This window comes from Kryptolebias marmoratus, linkage group LG17 (genome assembly GCF_001649575.2).
Source record: "Kryptolebias marmoratus isolate JLee-2015 linkage group LG17, ASM164957v2, whole genome shotgun sequence".
NCBI classification, from domain to species: domain Eukaryota; kingdom Metazoa; phylum Chordata; class Actinopteri; order Cyprinodontiformes; family Rivulidae; genus Kryptolebias; species Kryptolebias marmoratus.
The window spans coordinates 21,914,264-21,936,353 of record NC_051446.1 but is presented as its reverse complement, the minus strand read 5'-3'; the positions used below and the strand labels follow the sequence as shown (position 1 = coordinate 21,936,353).

The 22,090-nt window shown below is 39.9% G+C and overlaps 1 protein-coding gene across 1 annotated transcript in view; it reads right to left on the bottom strand.

The window, feature by feature from the left end:
• The window catches only part of LOC108249855 (glutamate receptor ionotropic, NMDA 2C), a 65,736-nt gene that overhangs the window by 6,840 nt on the left and 36,806 nt on the right, over positions 1-22,090 (bottom strand). Inside the window, exons 8-14 of the mRNA XM_017439492.3 lie at positions 18,644-18,855; positions 10,687-10,855; positions 9,345-9,498; positions 7,172-7,297; positions 6,364-6,593; positions 2,828-2,988; positions 1,495-1,682 (exon numbers count right to left, since the gene is read on the bottom strand). Coding sequence (XP_017294981.1) covers positions 1,495-1,682; positions 2,828-2,988; positions 6,364-6,593; positions 7,172-7,297; positions 9,345-9,498; positions 10,687-10,855; positions 18,644-18,855 — 1,240 coding nt within the window. The remainder of the gene's footprint in view (positions 1-1,494; positions 1,683-2,827; positions 2,989-6,363; positions 6,594-7,171; positions 7,298-9,344; positions 9,499-10,686; positions 10,856-18,643; positions 18,856-22,090) is intronic.

Genomic DNA, 22,090 nt, shown 5'->3' with positions numbered 1-22,090 from the left:
CATTTCATGTTGGCAATAAATCATTGAATACAGAGCAAAACATCATTGCTACATAACTTTCTCCACCAGATTTCAGAACAGGTGGCCCCCTCTAGAGACTATTTATTCACTCAATGACTGTATGTAGAGGTTTTTTCCCCCTAATAGAAGCTCAGAGTGTGAATGTGTGTGTGGACTGCTCTTAAACTCCCAGAGGAGAAAGGATATTAAGTCCATACCAGCAGCCATCATGGCATGTGTGTTGGTGTGTATGAAGGAGGTAATCCTATTCCTAACACCCTGTTGTTCTGCAGGATATTAACTCTTCCCTGTAAGTCCATTTTCCTGCTGACACAGCGTTCAGTGATCTGGACTGACGCCAGCTATAAAGAGCCCAAACAGAGAGCCGGTGGGACAAAAATAAATACCAAGAGACGAAGGTTAGAAAACGTGCATGGTTTTGGTGGTTGTGCTTCATGTCATGTACAAAAGGTCACTCCCTCTGGATCAAAATTGTACTTGAATTTTATTTTAGATTGTGGTACTAATCTTCTGTCATGATGCGCCATGCTTGGAATCCCTTTAAGTCCAGTTCTGACCACTTGCATGTTGCATTTGGAGAACCTTTGCACACCCATTTCATTTTCCTTATTTCATAATGTTGGGGAGAAAAAACACTTCCACGTTTGCAGAGTATCCAACAATTTATTTCATTGGTAATTTAAAACAATTAACACAAGTTCAATTTTTTCAGTCTAAAGTTTCTTGAGAGCTGTTTGACAGTTTCGGGTAGAGGAACATTATCTACATTAGGATCTGACAAACTCATTTACTGCGTTTCCCTCCACAAAGCCTTTCATGATGAAAGAATAAAGTGACACCAATGTTAAAGATAGGTTGTGGTAAATTTGCACATCTGCAAGATAAAGGACGGGCGAAACTTTAGACGATAGAGAGTTGTATCAAGAAAACTAGAAGCTATTTTTTTTTCTTCTGTTTTGTCATTCTCATTGCTTGACGAGTCTAATTTGCCTTTGGCATTGCCACAATTAAATGCATACAAAATCATTTATACTATTTGTGCAATGACATAATCTTCAGGAAGCCACATTTAGTGTGTAAGCAGAGCAGCAACTGTGTTTAAAGAGCCAAAAAAGTCTTTTAAACCACAATTAATGGTAAATGTTTATTTGATGGCTCATCACTACAGCTCAGGTGAACTTTGAGCCAAATATTCTTACTGTCTTACTGACAGTTGGAACTCGGGAAGTGAATTCACAAAGAATAATCTTTAAAACTATTAACAAAAATGACAAGAATGGTTTTGATAGCACTTCTGATGTGACAAGCCGTCTTTGATCCTGCACTAAAGGCTGCCTCTGGGTCATACCCTCATACTCAACTCATGTCAAAAGTGACGATCTTTTATTATATGTACTTTGACAGAATGATTTAATCTCTTAGACGCATACGAGCTTACTATTTGCAGTTTGTATTGTTTAGGTCTGTGCTCACCATCTCCTAGAAACTGCAGCAATGCCAGGTCAATAGGTCGTTTCCAGCGCGAGTCTTTTTCCAGAGCAATGCCATATCCGGTGGTGGCAAACACCTTCCCACTGCCAATGGTCACCAGTTTGCACCCCTCGTCCTTCCCGGCCATGTAGTTCAAAACTGCAGCATCATAGATGAAGGCATCCAGCTTCCTGCAAAAAATAAAAATAAAAAATTATTTTTATTAGTTCCAATTTATTCCTCACCCATTCCCTCATAACATTTAGGTTTTAGACCCGGTTTTAACCTTTCGGGTTGTGCTGCTTTCAGTTAATTACAGGAACAATCAACTTACCTGAAAGTCTGGCAATCAATCACAGGGATCCTTTAATTAATTTGCAAGAAACTGTAGTGGTTTGAATAAAGAAATGATTGACCTTTTAACTGGCAATAGCACATGTAACTTTGAGTAAAAAGTTTTGAAGGAATTCTTTCACTACGAGATTATTCAATCAATAGCAGCTGTGTGAGGCTGTACTTTGGTAAAAGTAATCTGAATGAGTCAGAATGCCAGCAAACCTAGGTGTTGAAGGTTCTGTTCTCCTAAACCACTGAACAAATTTTAAAATGGCCACCACAGCTATTTGGCATTAGCCAACATAAACAAGACTAACAGTCAGCTTTATAGACGATGAACTAAAATTTCACATCATAGTAGAAATCATTCACATCTCAGGATGTTGCTTGAGATTGTGCAGAACATTATTTTCAAGGTTTGACCAAAAACACCTTTAATTATAAGTTTAAGCATAAAAAATTACTTGTTTTCTGCATATCTAGATGACATTTATTGGAGATGTTTGATGGTTATTCGTCATCACATTCTTAAGTCAGTTTTCTTCTTCAAAGTTAAGTGGAATGATGAATTGGTGTGTTATCTTTGGAACCATGATGCTCGTAATAATGAGCTGCCATCCCAGTGAACTTTCAGGTTTCTTACAATGGCATATTTATACTAATAAAAACATTTAGCATAAGCATTCTGTAGTTCAGAACGCATCTTCAAGGGGTTTAAATTTGCATCTTTGTCAAGATGGAATGTTTGACGCCACTTCTTTATTATAAATTAAGCAACACGAGACATGACTGCATCTAAAAATACACGCATCACAGTGGCCTAATTCAGAAATAGGTGTGAAACACAAAGAGCATCAAATTTGTGCAGTGTCACTGAAATTATAATCATTATTTCCGGGCCGTCTTATAAAGCTGACACAAAGGAAGGGAGGGAAGAAAGTTAAAAATAGCTTCCTGGTTGTAATTATGCGAAACGCTTAAAATGTGAACAAATCTTTACCCGTTTTTCAGGCTCTCCAGGGCCTCTTCCACCCCCTTCTGATTGTATTTCATCATGTGTGTGTGCATGTCAGGATAGTTGCTGCGGATGTTCCTCTCTGTGCTCCCATTTGGGACCGTCCCGAAGCGAAAAGGAGGGTAATGCTCCTGTGGTTTCTGGAACTGTGGAGAGGCAGGAGACAGGAGGAGGGAGAAGAAGATCAGAGAAATAAACAGTAGAAGGCAAGTTAAAACCCAACAAACAGAGAGAAAGAAGTAAACTGAAGGCCTAGCATTACTTGAAGAAATGCATATCGATTGTCGGCTTTTATGCCAGAGTTTTTAAGAAATATATAATCTTATAATAAGAAGGGATGGAGTTAGTCTTGGTCAAACCTTGTAATACTACCACTTCAAATTTTAGTTCAATATCTGAGTTATTAACCATGTTTGTGTTGGCTAATATCAATTAGCTGTGGTAGCCATCTTGAATTGATTTTTCTGCAAAAGTTAATCAGTTGTAAATGTACATCCAGGGTTTTTTTTTTCTGAAAGTTTCATTAAAATCCGCCCTGTAGTTCATGAGATGTTTGGCTAACAGTACAGACTAACAAAAGCACACACTCACACAGACACAGGCAAAAACATTGTTACCACTTCGCCTTTTGACAAAGGCATTAAAAAGAGGAGAAAAATGAGACGTAAAAAGCAAAATAATGTAAGGCTGACGTCATAAATACAAAGTGGGAGGAGAGGTCAGCAAACAAGATAAAATATTGACAAAAAATATTAAGAGTTGGGCATGTTTAAAGGTAAGCAAGATAAAACAGAATGGGGAGAAAATAAATTAAAGTGGAACCAGATAGAAAATGAAAAGAAACAAAAATGTCTTTTTGCTTAGAGAAAAAACATAAGATTGGAGGAAAAGGTTAGTGTAAAAATTAAAGATGAAAAGAAGTAAAAAAGATCAGGAAAAACAACGACACTGGGATGATGAAGAGAGAAACTTAGAAAAGAGAGACGAAAATGAAGAGGTGAAAGCAGTAAAATGGATGTGGGACTAATCAGAAGAATGAAATTCGCTTTGAATCCAAAATTGATCTAATCAGCAGCCGGACCCAGGGCTGAATAAATGGACTGAACTGATTATTCACCTCAATTTGAAAAAAAACTGATATCAGTTTATTCCACTGCACCCAGATTATCCTAATCTGGTTCAATCTGTGTCAGAGGTTCACGTCGTTCCGCAGAACAAAGCAGAAATCTGTCTGTTAAAGCTCAATTAGACCATAAACAAAGAGGACTGATTCATCTTAGTTACGGCGCTGACCTTTGGAGCAGAGCTAAATGAATGGTCCAGTCCACAGTGTGTGTGTGTGTGTGTGTGTTAATACAGTGTATATCTAATCACTCTTCAGACTGGACTGTAATAGATTCAACTGAAATCCAACAGTTTTTAATAAGACTAAATAAAGGCCAACATCTCACCCAGAAGATTAAAATCAAATGGGATTTTTTTACATTTTTAACAGAAGAATCACAACAGATTCTCTTTTGCCAAAAAAGCTCCATTAGAACAATTTCAGTGCTTAGGAATGATATCTTTATTTGGTTCAAAACTGAAGGCAAAACAAAAATAAGAAATAATTAACAGTCTTTGCAGAGCAGAAACCTTTCGCAGCATTTTTATCCAGGTTAAGTGTAAAATTTGTTTTGATAACTCTCAAATTAAGTTGAAAAAAAACGAATTGTTTTCCTTTCTAAGATGATTCTTCGCTTGACTCTTGTTGACAAACCTAAAGTCCAAAGACACCAATAATGTGGGCTTTTATTTGTTGTTTCTAACACCCAAAAACAAGCCAAAATGCTGTAGTAACTATGCAAGGCTAAATTGATCAACTTTTGTGTATGCACAACAACCATTATAGCGTAGACAGCTCCTTAGTTAAACCCAGCTGGAGTCAGATCTAAAGATCCTCAAGACTATTCGCTTTAGATTCTGATAATTTTCTTTTTTCAATGCATGGACTCTTTACAAAAACAATTATTTATGCCTGCAAGGTTTGACTATGAACTGTACTTCTGCAAGCCACTTCGAAGGACAAAGGCGCTGCGATCTGGATCTTTTAAATACATTTTTCTTTCTGAACACAGTGTTCTTACCCCCTAAGCCAGAGAGATATTACGTAAACTCAACTAATTCTTTGTTGTGTTGAATCCACGCATTAAATAGCAGTTGATTTTGTGCCATGTGGGCTAATTTATACAAGTCTTTATGCTGTGGGACCTTATTCATTAGCATAAAGTTAATATATACAAATGTAAAACTGCAGCGACTCCACTGATTTCTGCCTGGAAGTTGTGTTTTTGCTTTGCAAGAGGAATGAAATTGTTTCCTGTAAAGGTCCTCCGAGATTTTATTCCCAGATTGAGTGTTGGTGCGCTCACACTTTAAGTGATCAGGAAAGTGCTCTCCTCTGTGGCTTTACTGTGATTTTCTTTTTAATCATTTGACATTTTGCGATCTTGTTCAAACGGTGCGAGAGAGACGAGAGACGGAGACCTCATACTGGGGGGAATATTGATGGACGAACCCGAAATACTGACAGAACAACTTAAGACTCAGACACCATCTGTATTGACAGATGGAAGTAATCGATTAGTCATTCATTCCAACAGACTCCCCGCTGATAGGAAAAGGACAGAGGCATTCACAACAAAATCCATCTGCTGGACTCAATCTCTGAGGTTTTCTGCGAGTCCTTCGGCTTCTCTTGTGGTCATGGTCTATTAGTCAATGCAACATGATGGACATGGGAGAGAAGTCTGGCATGAGCTGGAAATAAACACAAAAAGCAATCTAATATTCACTCTGAGGTTGTTACTGAACTCTTGTTATTGCTTGAAGACCGACACCAAAAGGCAAAGACGGACAGTACTGTTTTGGCTGGTGTCTGTCTGCTGCCAAAATATCTCATAAACCATGGCTAAATTTGAACTGAACTTCAAGTAATCATTAGGTTGGTATCTATAACTGCTTAACGTTTGGAGCCAACCTAATTCAAGATGGCCACCACAGCCAACTGATCTTAAAAAGCACAAAAGTGGCTTTAATTCAGTCAGTTCTACAGATATTTGGTGTTGGTACAGATGAGACTCATTCACAATACATAATCCAAGTGCTACTCAATTCACAATAGCTTTGATAAAACTGTAGCATTAACTGCTGATGTCAACCTTGTTTGTCTGTTAGCAAAATATCTCACGTCCCACTGGATGGATTTTATATAAGTGATTAACTTCTGGATTTAATATGGCTGCCACAGCTAATCTAAATGGCTGTACCTCAGTCAGTTTTATAGATATTGAGCTAAAACTTGATGTGGTAGTAGCTGAGAGTCATTCACAACACATATTACATGACATGTTGCAACAATGCATGTCATCATAAAGTTATTTTGAAGCTCTGACCAAAATGACTAAGATCAAATCATCTTAGTTTAAAACTCTGACATTCCTTCAAGGAATTCTAGGCCTTGTTTTTATTAAGTCTCTTACCTTCTTGTCTGAGAGGCCAGACACTGTGTCGATGTATTGCTCCTGAATCATGAAAGCGGCGAGGTTGGCAGTGTAGGAAGCCAGGAATATGACGGCGAAGAAGGCCCAGACCAGTACCATGATTTTACTGGTGGTTCCTTTTGGGTTCTCGATGGGGACGGAGTTGTTGAAGACGATGCCCCACAACAGCCACACCGATTTCCCTATTGTGAACGTCGGACCACCAGGAGCTAAAGAGAGAGAGTTGTGACCATCAAAGTTTGCATCTTTTAAAAGAATAGGTGTTTAGATTGTTCATTGTTTAAGTAATCCTCTCATGCCTTTGTTCAAATTTCCCTGCCTCAGCTCATTTTCATTGTTCTTTGCCTTCGTTGCTCTTGTGCAACAACAGAGTTCCACCATCATCAATCACACTTCAATTAACGCAGCCACAAATGCTAATTAAAACGAGGAAATGACCTTTCGGACCTGGAGACGGGCATGCTCTGTCAGTGCTGCGTTCAGGGATTGATTAGCCCTCTTCCCAAAAATCTTGTTTAGTAGCTCTAACTGTTGCAGGACACGCAGGCAGATCGAGCTGGATTTACTCAGGCTTACTGTGAAATACTTTGCAAATTGAGTAGCTCTAAGCTGTTTGGTGGATATTTTTAGAAGGATACATACAAATAAAACCACTTGATTCATTTAGCCGTTTTACTCACTGAACACAGATTTTATGGGATAATTGTGGACAGCAGTGGATTCTTACCCAGCTATCATTCATCCGATATTTTATGTAAAACTAAAACAATGAGGGGGTAAAACTCACCTTTAGCGCTCACCAGACTGCGGTTGTAGCCAACTGGACTGAAGTATTCAAACACAAACACGGTCACCGCCACCACGGTCAGGCACATCACAAACATCATGACCCAAACTGCTGGACTGTAAGGCTCTGGCAGGGGTGGAAAGGTGAAAGTACAGAAATATATTAACAAAATACTCTAGCTAGGGGGGCGCACATGACTTCCTTTTATTATTTTTTCAGCTGTTGGTGGTGGAACTAAGAAATAAAGTAATCATCCTTCCATCTATAACACAATGAAGCCTTCAATACCATGAGTTATTATAAATTTATATTTGTTGGGTTTTTGTGCACAGATTGGACTTTGTTTTTATAGTTGGACTTCCGGTTTGGCGATGTAGAAGAAGGAAGCAGGGTGAAGGAGCTCCCGGGTAACTTTTTTAAAAATCACTTTAAAACCGGAGTTTTACACTCCTTTTTATCACCAGACCGACAGAAGCACTGTTGTAGAATCGCCGAGACTTAAGATGGCCAGTGATAATCTCAAGCAGCAAAAGATTTCTGCTTCGACCAGGCGAACGAACAGCCTAGCTAGCAAGGTAGCAGCAACGGCCGCGGCGCCCTCCGACCCCGACGCGCCTGAAGGTAAATGCGGGGATCCTGTCTCCATGTCCCAACTCATCGGAGAACTATCTAAACAGCGGAGCAACTTTAAAGATGATGTGGCCACGTTAATTCAAGAGTCAATTCGACCCCTGCAAGCTTCTGTGGACGGGCTGCGGGACGAAGTTGGCTCTTTCCAGGGCCGCCTTGTAGCGGCGGAAAGCCTAGCAGGCGATAACTTTCAACGCATATGCGAAGCTGAAGCTACCGTTAAAACCCTCCAGGCCCAAAACGCAACTTTGCTGGAACGCCTGGAAAACCTGGAGAATCGATCTCGCAGATCTAATCTTCACATACTTAATATACCTGAAGGCAGTGAGGACGGCCAGGACCCAACTAAGTTCATCTCCAAGTTGCTACAGGAGGCTATGGGGGACGACACATTCCCGTCTCCCCCGGAATTGGAGCGCGCACACTGCACAGCCGGACCCAAGCCAGCGCCAGGACGTGCACCGCGGCCCTTCATCCTCGCCTTCCACCGGTACCGGGAGAAAGAAGCCGCTTTAAGATGGTCCAGACAGCATGAAGTAAAGCATCAGGGAACCACGCTGAGGATATATCCAGATCTCAGCATCGCTCTCGCAAAGAAAAGATCGGCATTCAACGATGTTAAAGGAGCTCTGTACCGGAAAGGTGTGTCGTTTCGTCTCCTTTTTCCTGCCCGTCTCAAAGTTACGTTCAAGGGGGAGAACCACTTGTTCGAAACGCCGGAGGAAGCCCGGGCGTTCTACGACCGCTGCGTTGCAAATTAAAAAAAAAAAAAAACATGCCTGCAGACTTATTTGTTTATTTTTCTTCTTCTCGTGGCCCAGGATGAGGCAGGGGCATAAAGAACGGACTTTGTTTTTATAGTTATAAAATAGATTTTGCATGTTTTATTTACATCCATCTTTGACAAATCAAAAGCTGATGGAGCAGTATTTTATTGTTTTAGTAAAGTGCATGATTCTATTTCTTCTTTGTTTAAAAAAAAACCTCAACTAGTATGCAATTTTCCAAAAGACGAAATAATTTACCAAAAGAAAAATGGAAGAATTATGTAAATCTGTTACAATTACAGTTGAATTGAACTCATTTTGTTTTAGTCTTTTTGAGCTGATTAGGTGAGCCTGGAAATGTTCTCCTCCAAAAGGGGGGGCACAGCATGAAACATGTTGAGAACCACAGCGTTAAGGGAAGTCTTTTTTTTTGTGCTTCGTGTTTGTAAAGCTAAGCTGGTGATTGAGGGGTCACCACGTGAGGTTTGAGGATAACAGAGAGAAGAACGAAGAATTTACAGACATAAAAATGAAAGCAGGGTAAAACTCCGTTCAGGAATCTGTGCTAAATTTTGTTTATTTGGGGTTTGGAAAAGGGGTTTAGGTCTGTTGTAGATTACAGTTATTGGTGGGATAAAAGCTTAATGGGAAGTTTCTCAAAGTGTCTGCAAGGACAGAACTTGACTAAGTAGGCCATCCTGGAAGAAAGTAGCAAGAAAAAGGATGGTGAAAACGTAGAAAGATACAAAAAAGGATGTGGAAGACCTGTTCCTCACCAAGAAAGGCAGACGGGGACACGGTGCCGTTGCTGCGTGCCACCATGACACTGATGCCCGTCTCAACAAACGGCACAGAGAAGTCGATGATTTCAGAGCGTTCCTCGTTGATGGTGAGAGAGCCAATGGCCATGTCAGCACGCCTGTACACAACCTGAGAGAAGAAAGGGAGGAGGAAGATGATGGTGCAAAGACTGCGGTCTGTAGTGTTTTCTGAATTTATCAATAGTTTATTTCAGATTAGTCACATCTTGTTTATGGTGACAACATAAAACCCTTAATCTGAAGGAAGGCAAGCTCAGAATTTCATTTTATTTTATTTCTTTTCAAGTGTAGCACAATAATATTTAGCAAAGTCTCCTGATTGCAAGCATCTCCAGTTTAAAGTTTAGCTGTGAACGCCTTTCTGTGAAGTTTTCATGTGGTTTTTTGTGCTTTCTGGCTTCCTTGCATGGTCCAAAAACATACACTTGCAAAAGCTTTGCGTAATCATATATTCCTTTTTATCCTTGTAGTCAGACTTTATTGTAATTTTTAAAGTGATCTTCAGTACTGATTCAAGTTTTTCAAAGTTGATTTTTTTTTTTTTTTTTTTTAAGAAAACAATGAGTAAAAAAACAGCCAAACTCTAAAGAAGTATTTCAAAAAGTATTTCAAGATTATCTTTCAAGGATGACAAAACATTTGGATCCTTTAGAAATTCTGTATCTGTTCGTAATGTGATAGACTGTTGATCAATACAAAGTTCAAGGAGAAAATCCAGCCTTCATGTTGCTCTGAACAGAACTGAGTGGGTACAGAAACTTAAAGATAAGAAGACACAAACAATAACCACTTTGCACTGCATCACGTTTTGATTTGGAAAATATCTGTCTACGGGGACAATATATTTCTCTCACCACTGCATTTTGGGATTGCTTATATCTGAGGTAGCTTCATAAATGTTGCACACAAACAAAATTATCCTGCAACAGTAGCAGAGGGCCCTGAGGCACAGAAACATGAGCATCGAGACTCTTCTGCAGAACATCTGTTCAGGATGTTTCACTTTTAGCTGCAGCTGTGTTTGTTTGCCAGGTACACGTACTCTGAACTTACGATGCATTTGTTGTGTGTCAGTGTCATGTCACAGCTTTCAGCCTGTCTAATAGTTCCTGTGGCTCATAAACGCCTCAAGCCTGGTTTACATTTTAAACCTGACTTCCATGTCCCAGAGAAATGTCGAATTTTTCACACAATCAAAGACAAATTCTTGGGTTTTTTTTCTTTCATATTTGTTCATTTAACTGTTTTCTTTCTTGAAACAACAAATGTAATACAGCTGCATTCAAAGACCTCTTACCTCCCCAATCATCCCGTTCCAAATCCCATGCACCAGTTTGCCGTGTTTCCCGTTGGTGACCAGGTAAAGGTCGAAGGAGAACTTGATGGTTTTGGACAGTTTCTTGAGGATATCAATGCAGAAACCCTTGCAACACAATTTAGTGAAGGACTCTGAAATACCGAAGGGACTGTGGAGAGAGAGAGAGAGAGAGAGAGAGAGAGAGAGAGAGAGAGAGAGAATTAAATGATCAAAAGCTGTCTCTGTTACTATCTTTAACTCCAGGCTGTTGTTTTCACAGAGCAGGTGTTAAATACTTGCACGCTGACGGGAAAAATCCTCCACAGCAGCAAAGTGAAGGGCAGGCACTCGCTGGTTCATTAGCTAAAATCAATAACCGTTAACAAGGTGAGTTTCAGAAAGATGGAGAGGATGGCCAAAAAGAGGAAAGTCACACAAGCCCATGCACAGTGTGAGAGAGGCCACGGTGGATGGCTGAGTGACTCTGATGGTTTCCATTAAGGTCGCTAACGTTTGAGAGACACACTCCCTTCCTCTCTGTGGCCTTGCTACTTAATGGGCTGTAGAAGAATGTATCAGATAGACAGGAAGTTGTCACCAAATAGAAAAAAACAAATAAAAATACGTGAAAGTAACAACAATGAGTTTATGAGTAGACTGAAAATTAAAATCCTAGCATTCTTAAAGAAATTTATATGACCTGCTTCCTTACATACCAAAGTTTTAGACCAGCGGTGTCAAACTCCAGGCCTCGAGGGCCCGTTGTCCTGGGAGTTTTAGGTTTTTCTGCTCCAACACACCTGATTCAAATGGTTTAATTATCTCCTCGCCAAATCATCAAGTTCTCCAGGAGCACAGCAACAAGAACACCTCTGAAACATGCAGGAGAGCGGCCCCCGAGGAACGGAGTTTGACACCCTTGATTTAGACTAAGATTATTTCATGATGAGAAGGAGCAGAGAAAGCTTTTGGGTCCAACCTGGACCATTACACACGGTCTCCTGCGATATGATCTATCTCAGCTACAACCACAACAAACTTTACCTGAACATGTGTGAGTTATAGCCATTTGTGTTGGCAAATTTTGAATTGGATTGACGCCAAAAATGAATCTACTGTAGATGTGATTACTTTCTAAAGGATTCATTAAAATCCATCCAGTGGTTCATGAAATATTTTGCTAACACACAAACAGGGTTGACTTCATCAGGGAATGCTGAAGTTTGTTTTTTTAAGATTTGCGTCGTTTATCGCTCATCTTGAACTGGGTTGACTACAAAAGTTAATCAGTTGTAGATGTACATCGAATGATTATTTTCAGAAAATTTCATTGAAATCTGTCCTCTGCTGAAGAGATATTTTGCTAACAGACAACAGAGTTGTGGAGATCTTCATCTTTTAGTGCTCAGAATATATGTTGGGGATTAACCTCAGCTATTTCACACCCAAATTTAGCTCAATATTCGTAAAACTGACTCAGTTATAACCATTTTTGTGCTTTTTAAGGTCAGCTGGCTGTGGCGGCTAAATTTGCCCAGTAGTTTATTAGCAACAGACAGATACATAAACACACACACAGAAATGGGCAAAAACATTATTGCTGGCCTAAAATTGATGAAGAATGAGTCATATTTTGTGTGTGTGTGTAAATGTATCAGTGATTTGGCAAATGTGCCGAGGGGCGATTAAAAGAGAACGTCAGTGAATAAACGAGCAAAAGATTAAAGTCAGGAGAGTAATTAACATTACAGCTGATTGTTTTCAAAATTGTTCATCGTATTAAAAAAATGTATTTGGAAGGTTTGCTTCTTTCCTTGGAGTATAACTCCGATAAACGTGGTGTTAATTAATTGCTGGAGGAGCTGGCCACCTGTCGTCGTCATCAAACACACTCCACCTGAAAATTCACCAGGAGTGCGCTCAAACTGGGCCGTTCCTCTCCGTCTTTAACACACCAACATGTGTTCACACGCAGCTACTTGTCGTCTGGGGATTCATGTTGCTGTGTGTGTGCGTGCGTGTGTGGTCTCCTTTCCACTAAAATGCCCAGAAACTGGTACAGCGTGGAGGAGAGGGGGATGAGGCAGCTGGACCAGAGAGAGAAGGAGAGGGGGGGGGGGAAACACACACACATGACAAGCCACCAGACGAGCTCTGACAGTGCAGCAGCTCAGTTTGGCGGGAAAAGGAGGGCAAGAGTAAAAGAGGACAAGTGGAGACGATGGAGAAGGAGGTAAAAATATGAAATTACTCTGTGATCCCACAGGAACAAAAGCAAAAAGCACTGCAGGGTTAATATCTTCCAGCCTCTGTGCTACAAAAATCCAGACTGTCTATCACAAACGATCACATTATTTTTATCATGGAATTAAAATTATAACGGAATGATTGTTTCTAATTTAGTGAATCATCTGTGTTAATATTTAACAAAATCGTCAAATTAGAAAAGAAACAGAGTTGACAGAAAGGTGTTATGTCTCCCTTTCACAGGTATGAACTTTATGACCACATCTACCTAAACCAGGGGTCTGCAACCCACGGCTCTCGGGCCACACGTGGCTCTTTGTAACTTTGATCAAAAGTAACATGAACATTTTTATTCATTCATTATTGTGGTTCAATCTGAAATGAGGAACAACCTGATGAGTTTGACGCAGCCAATCAGGAGGCAGCAGATCGTGAATTCAACTGGGGTGTTGGGAGCTAAGATGGAATATTTACTTGTAGATGAAATGCTCTGGGCACAAGAATAGCCTCCTCTAAAAGGCTAAAAAAATACTGAGTGACAGTTTGCACAAACTCACTGTAGCTAGTAAAGCAAACTCCATGACCTCAGCTCAAGGAGGCTGATTTCAGGCTTTCTACCAGATTTTTTGGCAGCTTCCCGCAGGGATTTGCTCACACTTGTTCTCAAGAGCCTAAGGAAGGTCGAACATTAATGAGACTCTCCGTATAAGAGGACAGGTTTTTGTAAAAGCAAGTCAAATCATTTTGTCTTGATCACACTCTAGACATTGTGCAATTAGTCACTTCTGGCTTCAAATTTGTAAATTTGTCAGTTTTTATGTGAACTATTTACTAAGCTGTATGATTCTTGACAAATAATTTTCTGTTAACAAGCCAGTCAAAACCCATTTTAAGTTAGCATCTGGTCAATGCATATTGTGCCGCACGGTAATGTATCAGATGGCCAAGAAGTTGTATTTTGGTGAGGAATTCATGCTCTTAATCAGTGCAGAGAGGTGGGCTCAGCCCTCGGGCTATAGAAACTCTCATCTGGCCAAAGGAAGAGGTTTTAATAAGCAAGACAAAAAAGTTTTAATCACGCTAAACATCTGCTGCTCTACGGTGAAGCGTCTCAGAACCCCAACAGCAAGATTATGTGATTTATATAGCAGCAGTCCGTTCTCTCCCGCTTCCTGTTTGCTGGTTCCCGGCCAAATGGGACACGCCGGCCAGGGAGAAATTGTGAAAGAGAACCAAAAAGAGGCTACATTGTCCCACGCTTTGACAGATGTCCCAGTGTTGGACAGATAAATCTTCTTTAGTGGCAATCAATGTGCCTTTTCACCCAAGAACAGCCGGTGCATATCTCTTTCTATAATTAATGTGCCAGAGATGGTTAGCTCTGCAATCTGCATAACGGACACACTCATGGACACACAAGCAGAGTCCGCTGAATAAACTTCAACACGGTGTTTAATGGTCACAATGTTTGTTTTCTGCAAATATGCCCATAAAACACGAATGGTTCTGTGTTTTTCCAGTAATTAAAGTTATCCTTTCTGAATGGTTAGTTGGCAATCAGAAGCAGTTTGAATTCGTTTACCATAAAGACTGAAAGCAGGAAATACCGAAGACCTAGCATTCCTTCAAGGAATGCATGTCACCCGCCACATTTCATGCCAGAGTTTTTCAATAAAATCATGTCATGCTGAGGAATGAGTTGTAAGCATTTTGGCAGAAACATTATTACAGCAGGAAACAATAAAGTCATACTAATTAGGCAAACAGGATATCAAATATTTCACATATAACAGGCTGTAGAAAAATCTAAGTACTCGAAAACTATAAGAGTCTTGGTCCTAATTTTAAAATAAAATATATTTCCAATGTAAAACTTTCAGCTTTTCAAAAACACAAACAAAAAAGCAGACCAATTAATTGGAAATTTCTTTTTTCGACTACAGAGTAAGGTTTCAGCTGCAAGTAAACAACATCAATTTTTAAATCCGTAACAGTCTGTAAGAATTAACTAGAAATAATACATTTCCACAGAGCAAAGCTAAGAATTTTTTGGTGAAATTATGCGTGAATAACAGCAAAAAAGACTGAGTAAATAAAACATTTTCGAATATGTCATCTTATTAGTGCAATAAAATGTGGCAACTCTGAAAGCTTGAGTTTCGAGTGACTCACTGCAGAATGGTGTCTGGCTCAATAAGCTGCCAAAAATAAAACATGTAAAACAGGCAGAAAATACAGAGTTGGGTCCTTTTTTTTAACAGCATTTCCAGCTTTAACCAATTTGTTGTGCAAAATATTCAAAATCATGTACAGCTAATAGCCTCTTAGGAGTGGTTCTAATTTGGTCTGGAAAATAAACTATATGTTACAGTATATCATTATTAGTGCATGCTACATTCAGACTGTTTTCCCCACTGTCTAACAGCCATTTCTGACTTGAAAATTGCGTGTTCCAGGTGAGGAAAAATAAATCTGGCTGCTGACCGCGTTCAAAGCAGAACATGGCTTATCGGCTTCATGCCCACCCGTTCTTTCTGTCATCTCATTACATATGGACGCTTGATCCCTTGGCATCAAGTTGCAACACAGAAGGAAGCCCTTCAGCATATTTTTTCCACACTCAGGGTGGTCTGACAGATTCGGCTAAACTCCCTGAAGCTTGTTGAAGAAAGGAGAAATGTGTCTAACCTAAGCTGGCTCTACAGCATCATCCTCCATGTCGGTGTGTTGGTCACAATGTTCTGCAGGTACCACACTGACTACAACCTTGATTCACATTAAATGTACAATTTTTCATCAATTTTTTTATCAACCACACAATATGTTTTCCTGTTTTTTGCAATCTATCTAAGTCAGGGGTGGGCAACCCTGGTCCTCGAGTGCCACTATTCTGCAGGTTTTACTTGTTTTTCTGCTCCAACACACCTGATTTGAATCAGTGTGTCATTAACAGGCTTCTGCAGAACATGAAGAGGTCATTTAACCACTTAATCAGGTGTGTTGGAGCAGAGAAACAAGTAAAACGTGCAGGACAGTGGCCATCGAGGACCAGGATTGCCCACCCCGTTTATAAAGCCATCTATATATCAAACCATTCAGCTCATTCAGGAGATGGGTGCCATGAGCTTGGGTTTCTGTAACCTATATACTTTTTAAGATATTTAACTTTTTTACAAATGTTTTCCTTATAGAAGTACACTAAAATCTGTTTAACTCCTTCTAAAATGTTCTAATTGAAATCTGCTTTCATATACTTGCTCTGTTTTTGTCTCATTGTGCTAATTTTAGTTTTTAACTACCTTTCTGTTTCTGTTAGGTTTAGTAATTCAGTTTCAACTTCAGCAAAATCTCATTCAGCGCTCAGCGTTCACGCTGCATTTCCACAGAAAATGCAATTTCTCCAGTCATTATTGTAATTCTGAAACATTCACAAAGAAAAGACTAATGTGTCAAGACAAGAACACAAGTGTTTCAAAATTACTGTGGAGAAACAAACCCTGGTTTTATTTATCAAACCCATGAGGCTAAAATTTAAACTGACAGATGCCAATTTGAGGAACAATTTATTGATGAATGTTTAAGTTAAAACATCCTGACAGCAAATTGTGAAATCATTGGACTGACTTCAACACTCCAACACCTTTTCACTCGAAAAATTTGTTCTGTTTCAACAAATTTCCTGCCAATTTGTAAAACGAGAAATGCTTCTTTATTCTGGTTTCCACTTGATTCAGTGGTGTTTTTTTTTACTGTCATCAATCTGAAAAAACAAGAAATGTTTTTGAAATTCATTTTTCTTATTCTAAAAAACCAACCTTTTTGCTATAACTGTTGTAAAAAAAAATCCTCCAACAAACATTTAGCAGCACTGAAGCAGGTATTCTTTAAAAAAAATAACTTTTATTTCTGCTGTCTCTTGTTTACGTGAAGTTGCATTACCTGTTAAGCTATGACACTGAAAAAAAGTGTTTTCTAAACATGTATGTTAAGAAATACTAACTCAACATTGCTATTATTAAGTCTGATAATGTTCCAGTGCTCAAGTATCTGTTTGTACAACTAAAACAGCCGAACAGACCCTGAACATGTCTATAATATGCAGAAAACCAAAGCTTTTACATGAGAACAGTTTGTCCAATAAAAACACCTAATATAAGGTGTCCATGACAGCGATTCTGTTTTCAAAATGCAAAGTCAGAAGAAACAATGGTGGAAGAAACAGTATTGAATGTATGCCCAGACTCGCGCTCATTGTTTGAACGTAATGAAGAAATCATGCACTCCTGATGAGGTGAAGGCAGCTGGAGGTAATGGATGTTAAATGTCTGTTTTCTGCCGTGCTGCGGTGTGTGTTTGACAACAAAGGGCTGTGTTTTTAAAGTGTTGCAGCAGACTCAATTACTCAGCGTTTAATGAACTGTGGAGGTTAGCAATGAACCGAACTGGAGCATGAACAGATGCCTGCACGCAGGACTGGGTTCCACTGGAAATGTTTATTTCTTCTACAATTGTCTGGCTCTAAATTTGTGTTCTGATTTTTTTTTAGTTTTCTAGTTTTGGGAACAGTTAGAAGGATGCAAGAAATGGAAAAACACTTGCTTAAAGACAAAAAATGCATCATCATCTGGTGGGTCACAGGCCAAATGCGGCCTGCAATGTTTTATAAATCAAACACTATGCAGCCAAGTAGACTTGCTCTTAGACAGCAGCACACAGGAGGAAAAACCTGCCCCTGAGCTCTCTGTGCTACTTTACTTGTTTTGCTCAGTAGGATGGGAGAAGAGCTGAATTTTGGGAAACCGGAGTTCAAGTCCACACATCAAAATAAAACAAACTGACCAGAATCAGCAAAAACATGGCTAATCAGAGGCTGATCTTTGCACTGCCTGCACAGAAAAATTCAGGCACTTCAGCAAGCTTTGTTTATGAATATACTGTACGTAATAAGCTACAGCCACCTTAACAACACAAAATCTTCTTGTCAAAATTCAACATCCAAAAACAACTTTGTAGGATACCCAATTTATCTTATTTATCTTAAAATAAAGTAAAATCTGTTTATTGGCATAACCATCAACCGCAGAAATCCATAAATCCAATGAGAATCCTGATAATAACTGATAATAACACATCATTGTTTTGTAAATTGCTAGTGAGCAGATTCTGGTTCCAAAAATACAACATGGCAGCCCCTGTAAAACAAGATTTTGTGGTTTCTATTCTAAACAGCCAAAGATGACAGGTCTAGGTTTATATATACAGCCGATGAACATAACATGACAGATCGCTGAACCGAACATGTCTTTATAAATGTGCGTGAATTGTTCCCAAGACCGATCTTTCACAGTAATATTTTACAAATTTGGAGAAAAGTAGTTAAGTTTTTGAATCAGTGATTAAAGTTACTGGTCCAAGAACCTTCTGTGAGGCACATGCATGTAAATATTCTAATAATCTTACTGTTGCTGCAACCAAATTTCACAACAAGAAAAAGCTTTTATTTCAGATCTGTTCTGAAAAATTAGCTTTTTATGTTGCCTCCTTATCTCTGATCCTGACTGACCCCTTTAAGGTTTGAAACATGAGGATTGTTTAGATTTTCTTCTTTATTTATAGCTCTCCACCTTCTCAGATACATATGTTTGTATGAGATGGAGGTTTTCATACACATATTTAAACATATAGGAGAAGCTTGTGTCTCTGTGTGTACCTGTCTGAATGATTGGACTGACGCCTGCAGGGCACAGTGTTGCGGACACACGTGCCAGTTCCCGGGTCCACGTTCTCCACCATGACGAAGGGATGCTCCTCCAGGGTGGCCACAGTCAGGTGACGGTCATCAGATACATGCTCCAGGAAGCTGCCGTACCGCGGCCAGATGGGGTAACGAACCTGAAGGATGCCGCGAGCAAACGTTCCCACCTGAACAGGAAGTGTGGACAGAGCAGAGAGAGCTCATTGGTATCAGGAACGTGCCTGTTCGAATGCGAGCTGTGACCTTCGTGTCAACCTCTTTTCTTTTCACCTGTCATTCCCTGCAGGGCTTCGGGGAGTATTTTTTAATTATTTAACAACATTTGCATGGGCTGACCTGGAGAGGATTCAAATATAAAAGGAGAGTTGAGAGTAGAGTTCATTAATTTTTCTGAATGGACAAAAAAAATCTTAAAACTAAAATAAAGTGGAGCCAAACTGCCTCGCATTAATACTGCATCCCTTTATGTCAGTGGTGTCCAATCCTGGTCCTGGAGGGCCACTATCCTGCAGGTTTTAGGTGTTTCTCAGCTTCAAAACACCTGATTTGAATGAGCAAGTGATTAACAGGCATCTGGAGAACTTAAAGACCTGCTGAAGAGCAGAGAAACAACTAAAACATTCAGGATAGTTTCCCTCCAGGACCAGGATTGCTTTATGGACTGCCTTCAATATTTTATTAACTGATTCTTCACTTGACAATTTCTTAATTCAGTTTAAAAATGCAAACTGTTCAAGCATTAAATTCTGTTTATGAGATGTGTGTTTTTGTTTGTGTTTAACTGGTTTGGTCCTCTTAATTGGAAAAAAAAAGGATTTTCTGCCGATAAAGCTTACTGAACTGAAAGTAAATCAGCAAACAGATTCTGACAAAATAACTGAAACCAAGCAACACATTAGGATTTTGTGTTGTCAAACGGAGCAACTTTGGAACTTTATATGCAGATAATGTCACATCCCAAAATGAATAGCTTCAGTCGATGTCATCTTTAAACTCCCTGAAACCATCTTCATGAGACCCAGGACAGTTTGTCACATCAGCCAACCTAATGAGCCATACTGAGCTCAGCCTGCGCTGACTTCCTGCTCACCCCCTTAGAGATTTTATGAGGTCTCTGTTTCATACCATCTTTTTATTTGTTCTTCAGCTCACTCTCACAGCTCCTGTCTGACACGAATGACTTGTGGATCTATATGAAGATACTCTTTGATCTTCAGTTATGCGCTCCTGTCTTTCATAGAAACCTACGAGAACAAATTGACTTTTACATCAGTCGATTCAGTTGACGCCTTTTCATGGTTCATATTTCAGCAGCAGAAACCCAATGTGGAAGAGGAGAAAGAAGAGCCATCATGGAAAGATAAGACTCTGCTCAGCGTGTGCCACCATCAGATTGAGGAAGTGGCTGATATCGACAAATCCCACCAGTAACTAGAAGGACCTGGACTTAAGGACAGCACAGAGGCAACAATCATGGCAGCACGAGCAATCGAGGCCGGGATCCATCATACCAGGCAGGACCCAAGATGCAGGCAGGAATCATCTTACATCATCACAATGGCGTTCTGTCGTACATGGAACAGGAACATCTGCACCAAGTATGGACTGGAAGTCCCACAGTCAAAGTGGGAAACTCCACCGAGGGTAGTGGAGAATGGCAGGGCTAAGATACTTCCAGATCCAGACTGACAAAAAGATGATGACTAACCGACACTGTAGTGGTTAACAAGCTACAGAAGAAAGCAGCTGTGCCAGATGTAGTGGTCCCAATCAACTGTAACATCAGGAAGAAGGAACACGAGCTGGAGAAATACCAAGGGCTGAAAGAGGAAATAAAGAAGTAGTGGAGAGTCAAGGCCTCAGTGGTGCCAGTGGTCATCGGAGCACTCGGTGCTGTGACCCACAGACTGAAAGAGTGGCTCCAACAGATCCCAGGAACAAAATCAGAGATCTCTGTCCAGAACAGCGCAGTCCTAGGAACAGCTAAGATACTGACGAGAACCCTCCAGCTCCCAGGCCTCTGGTAGAGGAGCTGAGTTTGAAGTGAAAGTGGAACTGCTCATGTGGAGCAAATAGGGTGAGATGGAAGTTTTGTTTATGCTTTTCTAGCATTTACGATAATTCCCACATTAATCCCGAGGCTGCAGGTTTGAGTCCAGGTTGCGTCAGGAAGGGCATCCAGCGTAAAACAATTGCCCAATCATCCATGCTAGTTTGCCCGCTGTGGCGACCCGCGCAGAAGGGAGCAGCCGACACAAAAGCAACAATGGTAATTCCCACGTCTGGCTCACGGTTTCCCTCCATTTTTTTCTGCAGAGAGAAGCTGCCAGCTGTTACAGGCCTGAAAAAACAATATGGTGAGTGAAGAAAACTAGGCTGGCTGTCACTAAATGACACTTTAAATATATACATATAAATTTTTATTCTGAACCTCTGCTGGAGAAAAATGTCTTTTGGTGGACCTTGCTGAATTTTAATTGAAGACTACTTTAAGGGATAGTTATATACATCATGCTTCGTCTTCAGAAGAAGCTCAGTCGTCTACTTGTCATTCTGACATGAACTGCACTGTTGGCAAGGTAGCAAGGCACGTTGAATACTAAAAACTTCAAGCGAGGTTCTTGAAGGTGTTCGAACAATACGAAAGCTGTTTAGAATGACAGATGAACCCGATGATGAGTTTGAAATGACTGACCAACATTAAACACGATCTATTATTCAGTGTCACTAACACTCATATCAGTTCAGTCATGTCTGAGCTTTTACTCTGATATATAGATTCTGTTTAATGTAAAGTTTTACACTATTAACATTGCTTTGGCCACTACTATTTTCTGAAATTATTTACTTATGTTTTTTTTGTTCATTTATGCTAATAAAGTATATGCTAATAAAAAAACACTTTAATAGGGTGTAAAGTATAGAAACAGACCCAGGTCCTAATTATGGATAGCAGACAGATGATGTAAACCAGGGGTGTCCAATCCTGGTCCTCTAGGGCCACTGTCCTGCAGGTTTTACTTGTTTCTCCTCCCCAACACACCTGATTTGAATCAATGGGTGATTAACAGGCTTCTGCAGAACATGAGGAGGTGATTTAACCATGAATCAGGTGTGTTGGAGCAATGAAAGAAGTAAAACGTGAAGGATAGTGGCCCTCGAGGACCAGGATTGGACACCCCTGATGTAAACAGTATGATCAGCCCCAGAACTGAAACTAAAGCGTACGATAAAGTACGTTTGCAAGATTTCTGTCCTTACTCATTGCTGCAAAGTTGGTCCAAGAATTTGTATAAATTACTGCAGTTCAAATGCATTGATTTTCTATATGGCGATTGGTTATAGATTGCAGAACACACACACACACACACAAAAAAAAAATTAAACTCTGTCAGTCACAAA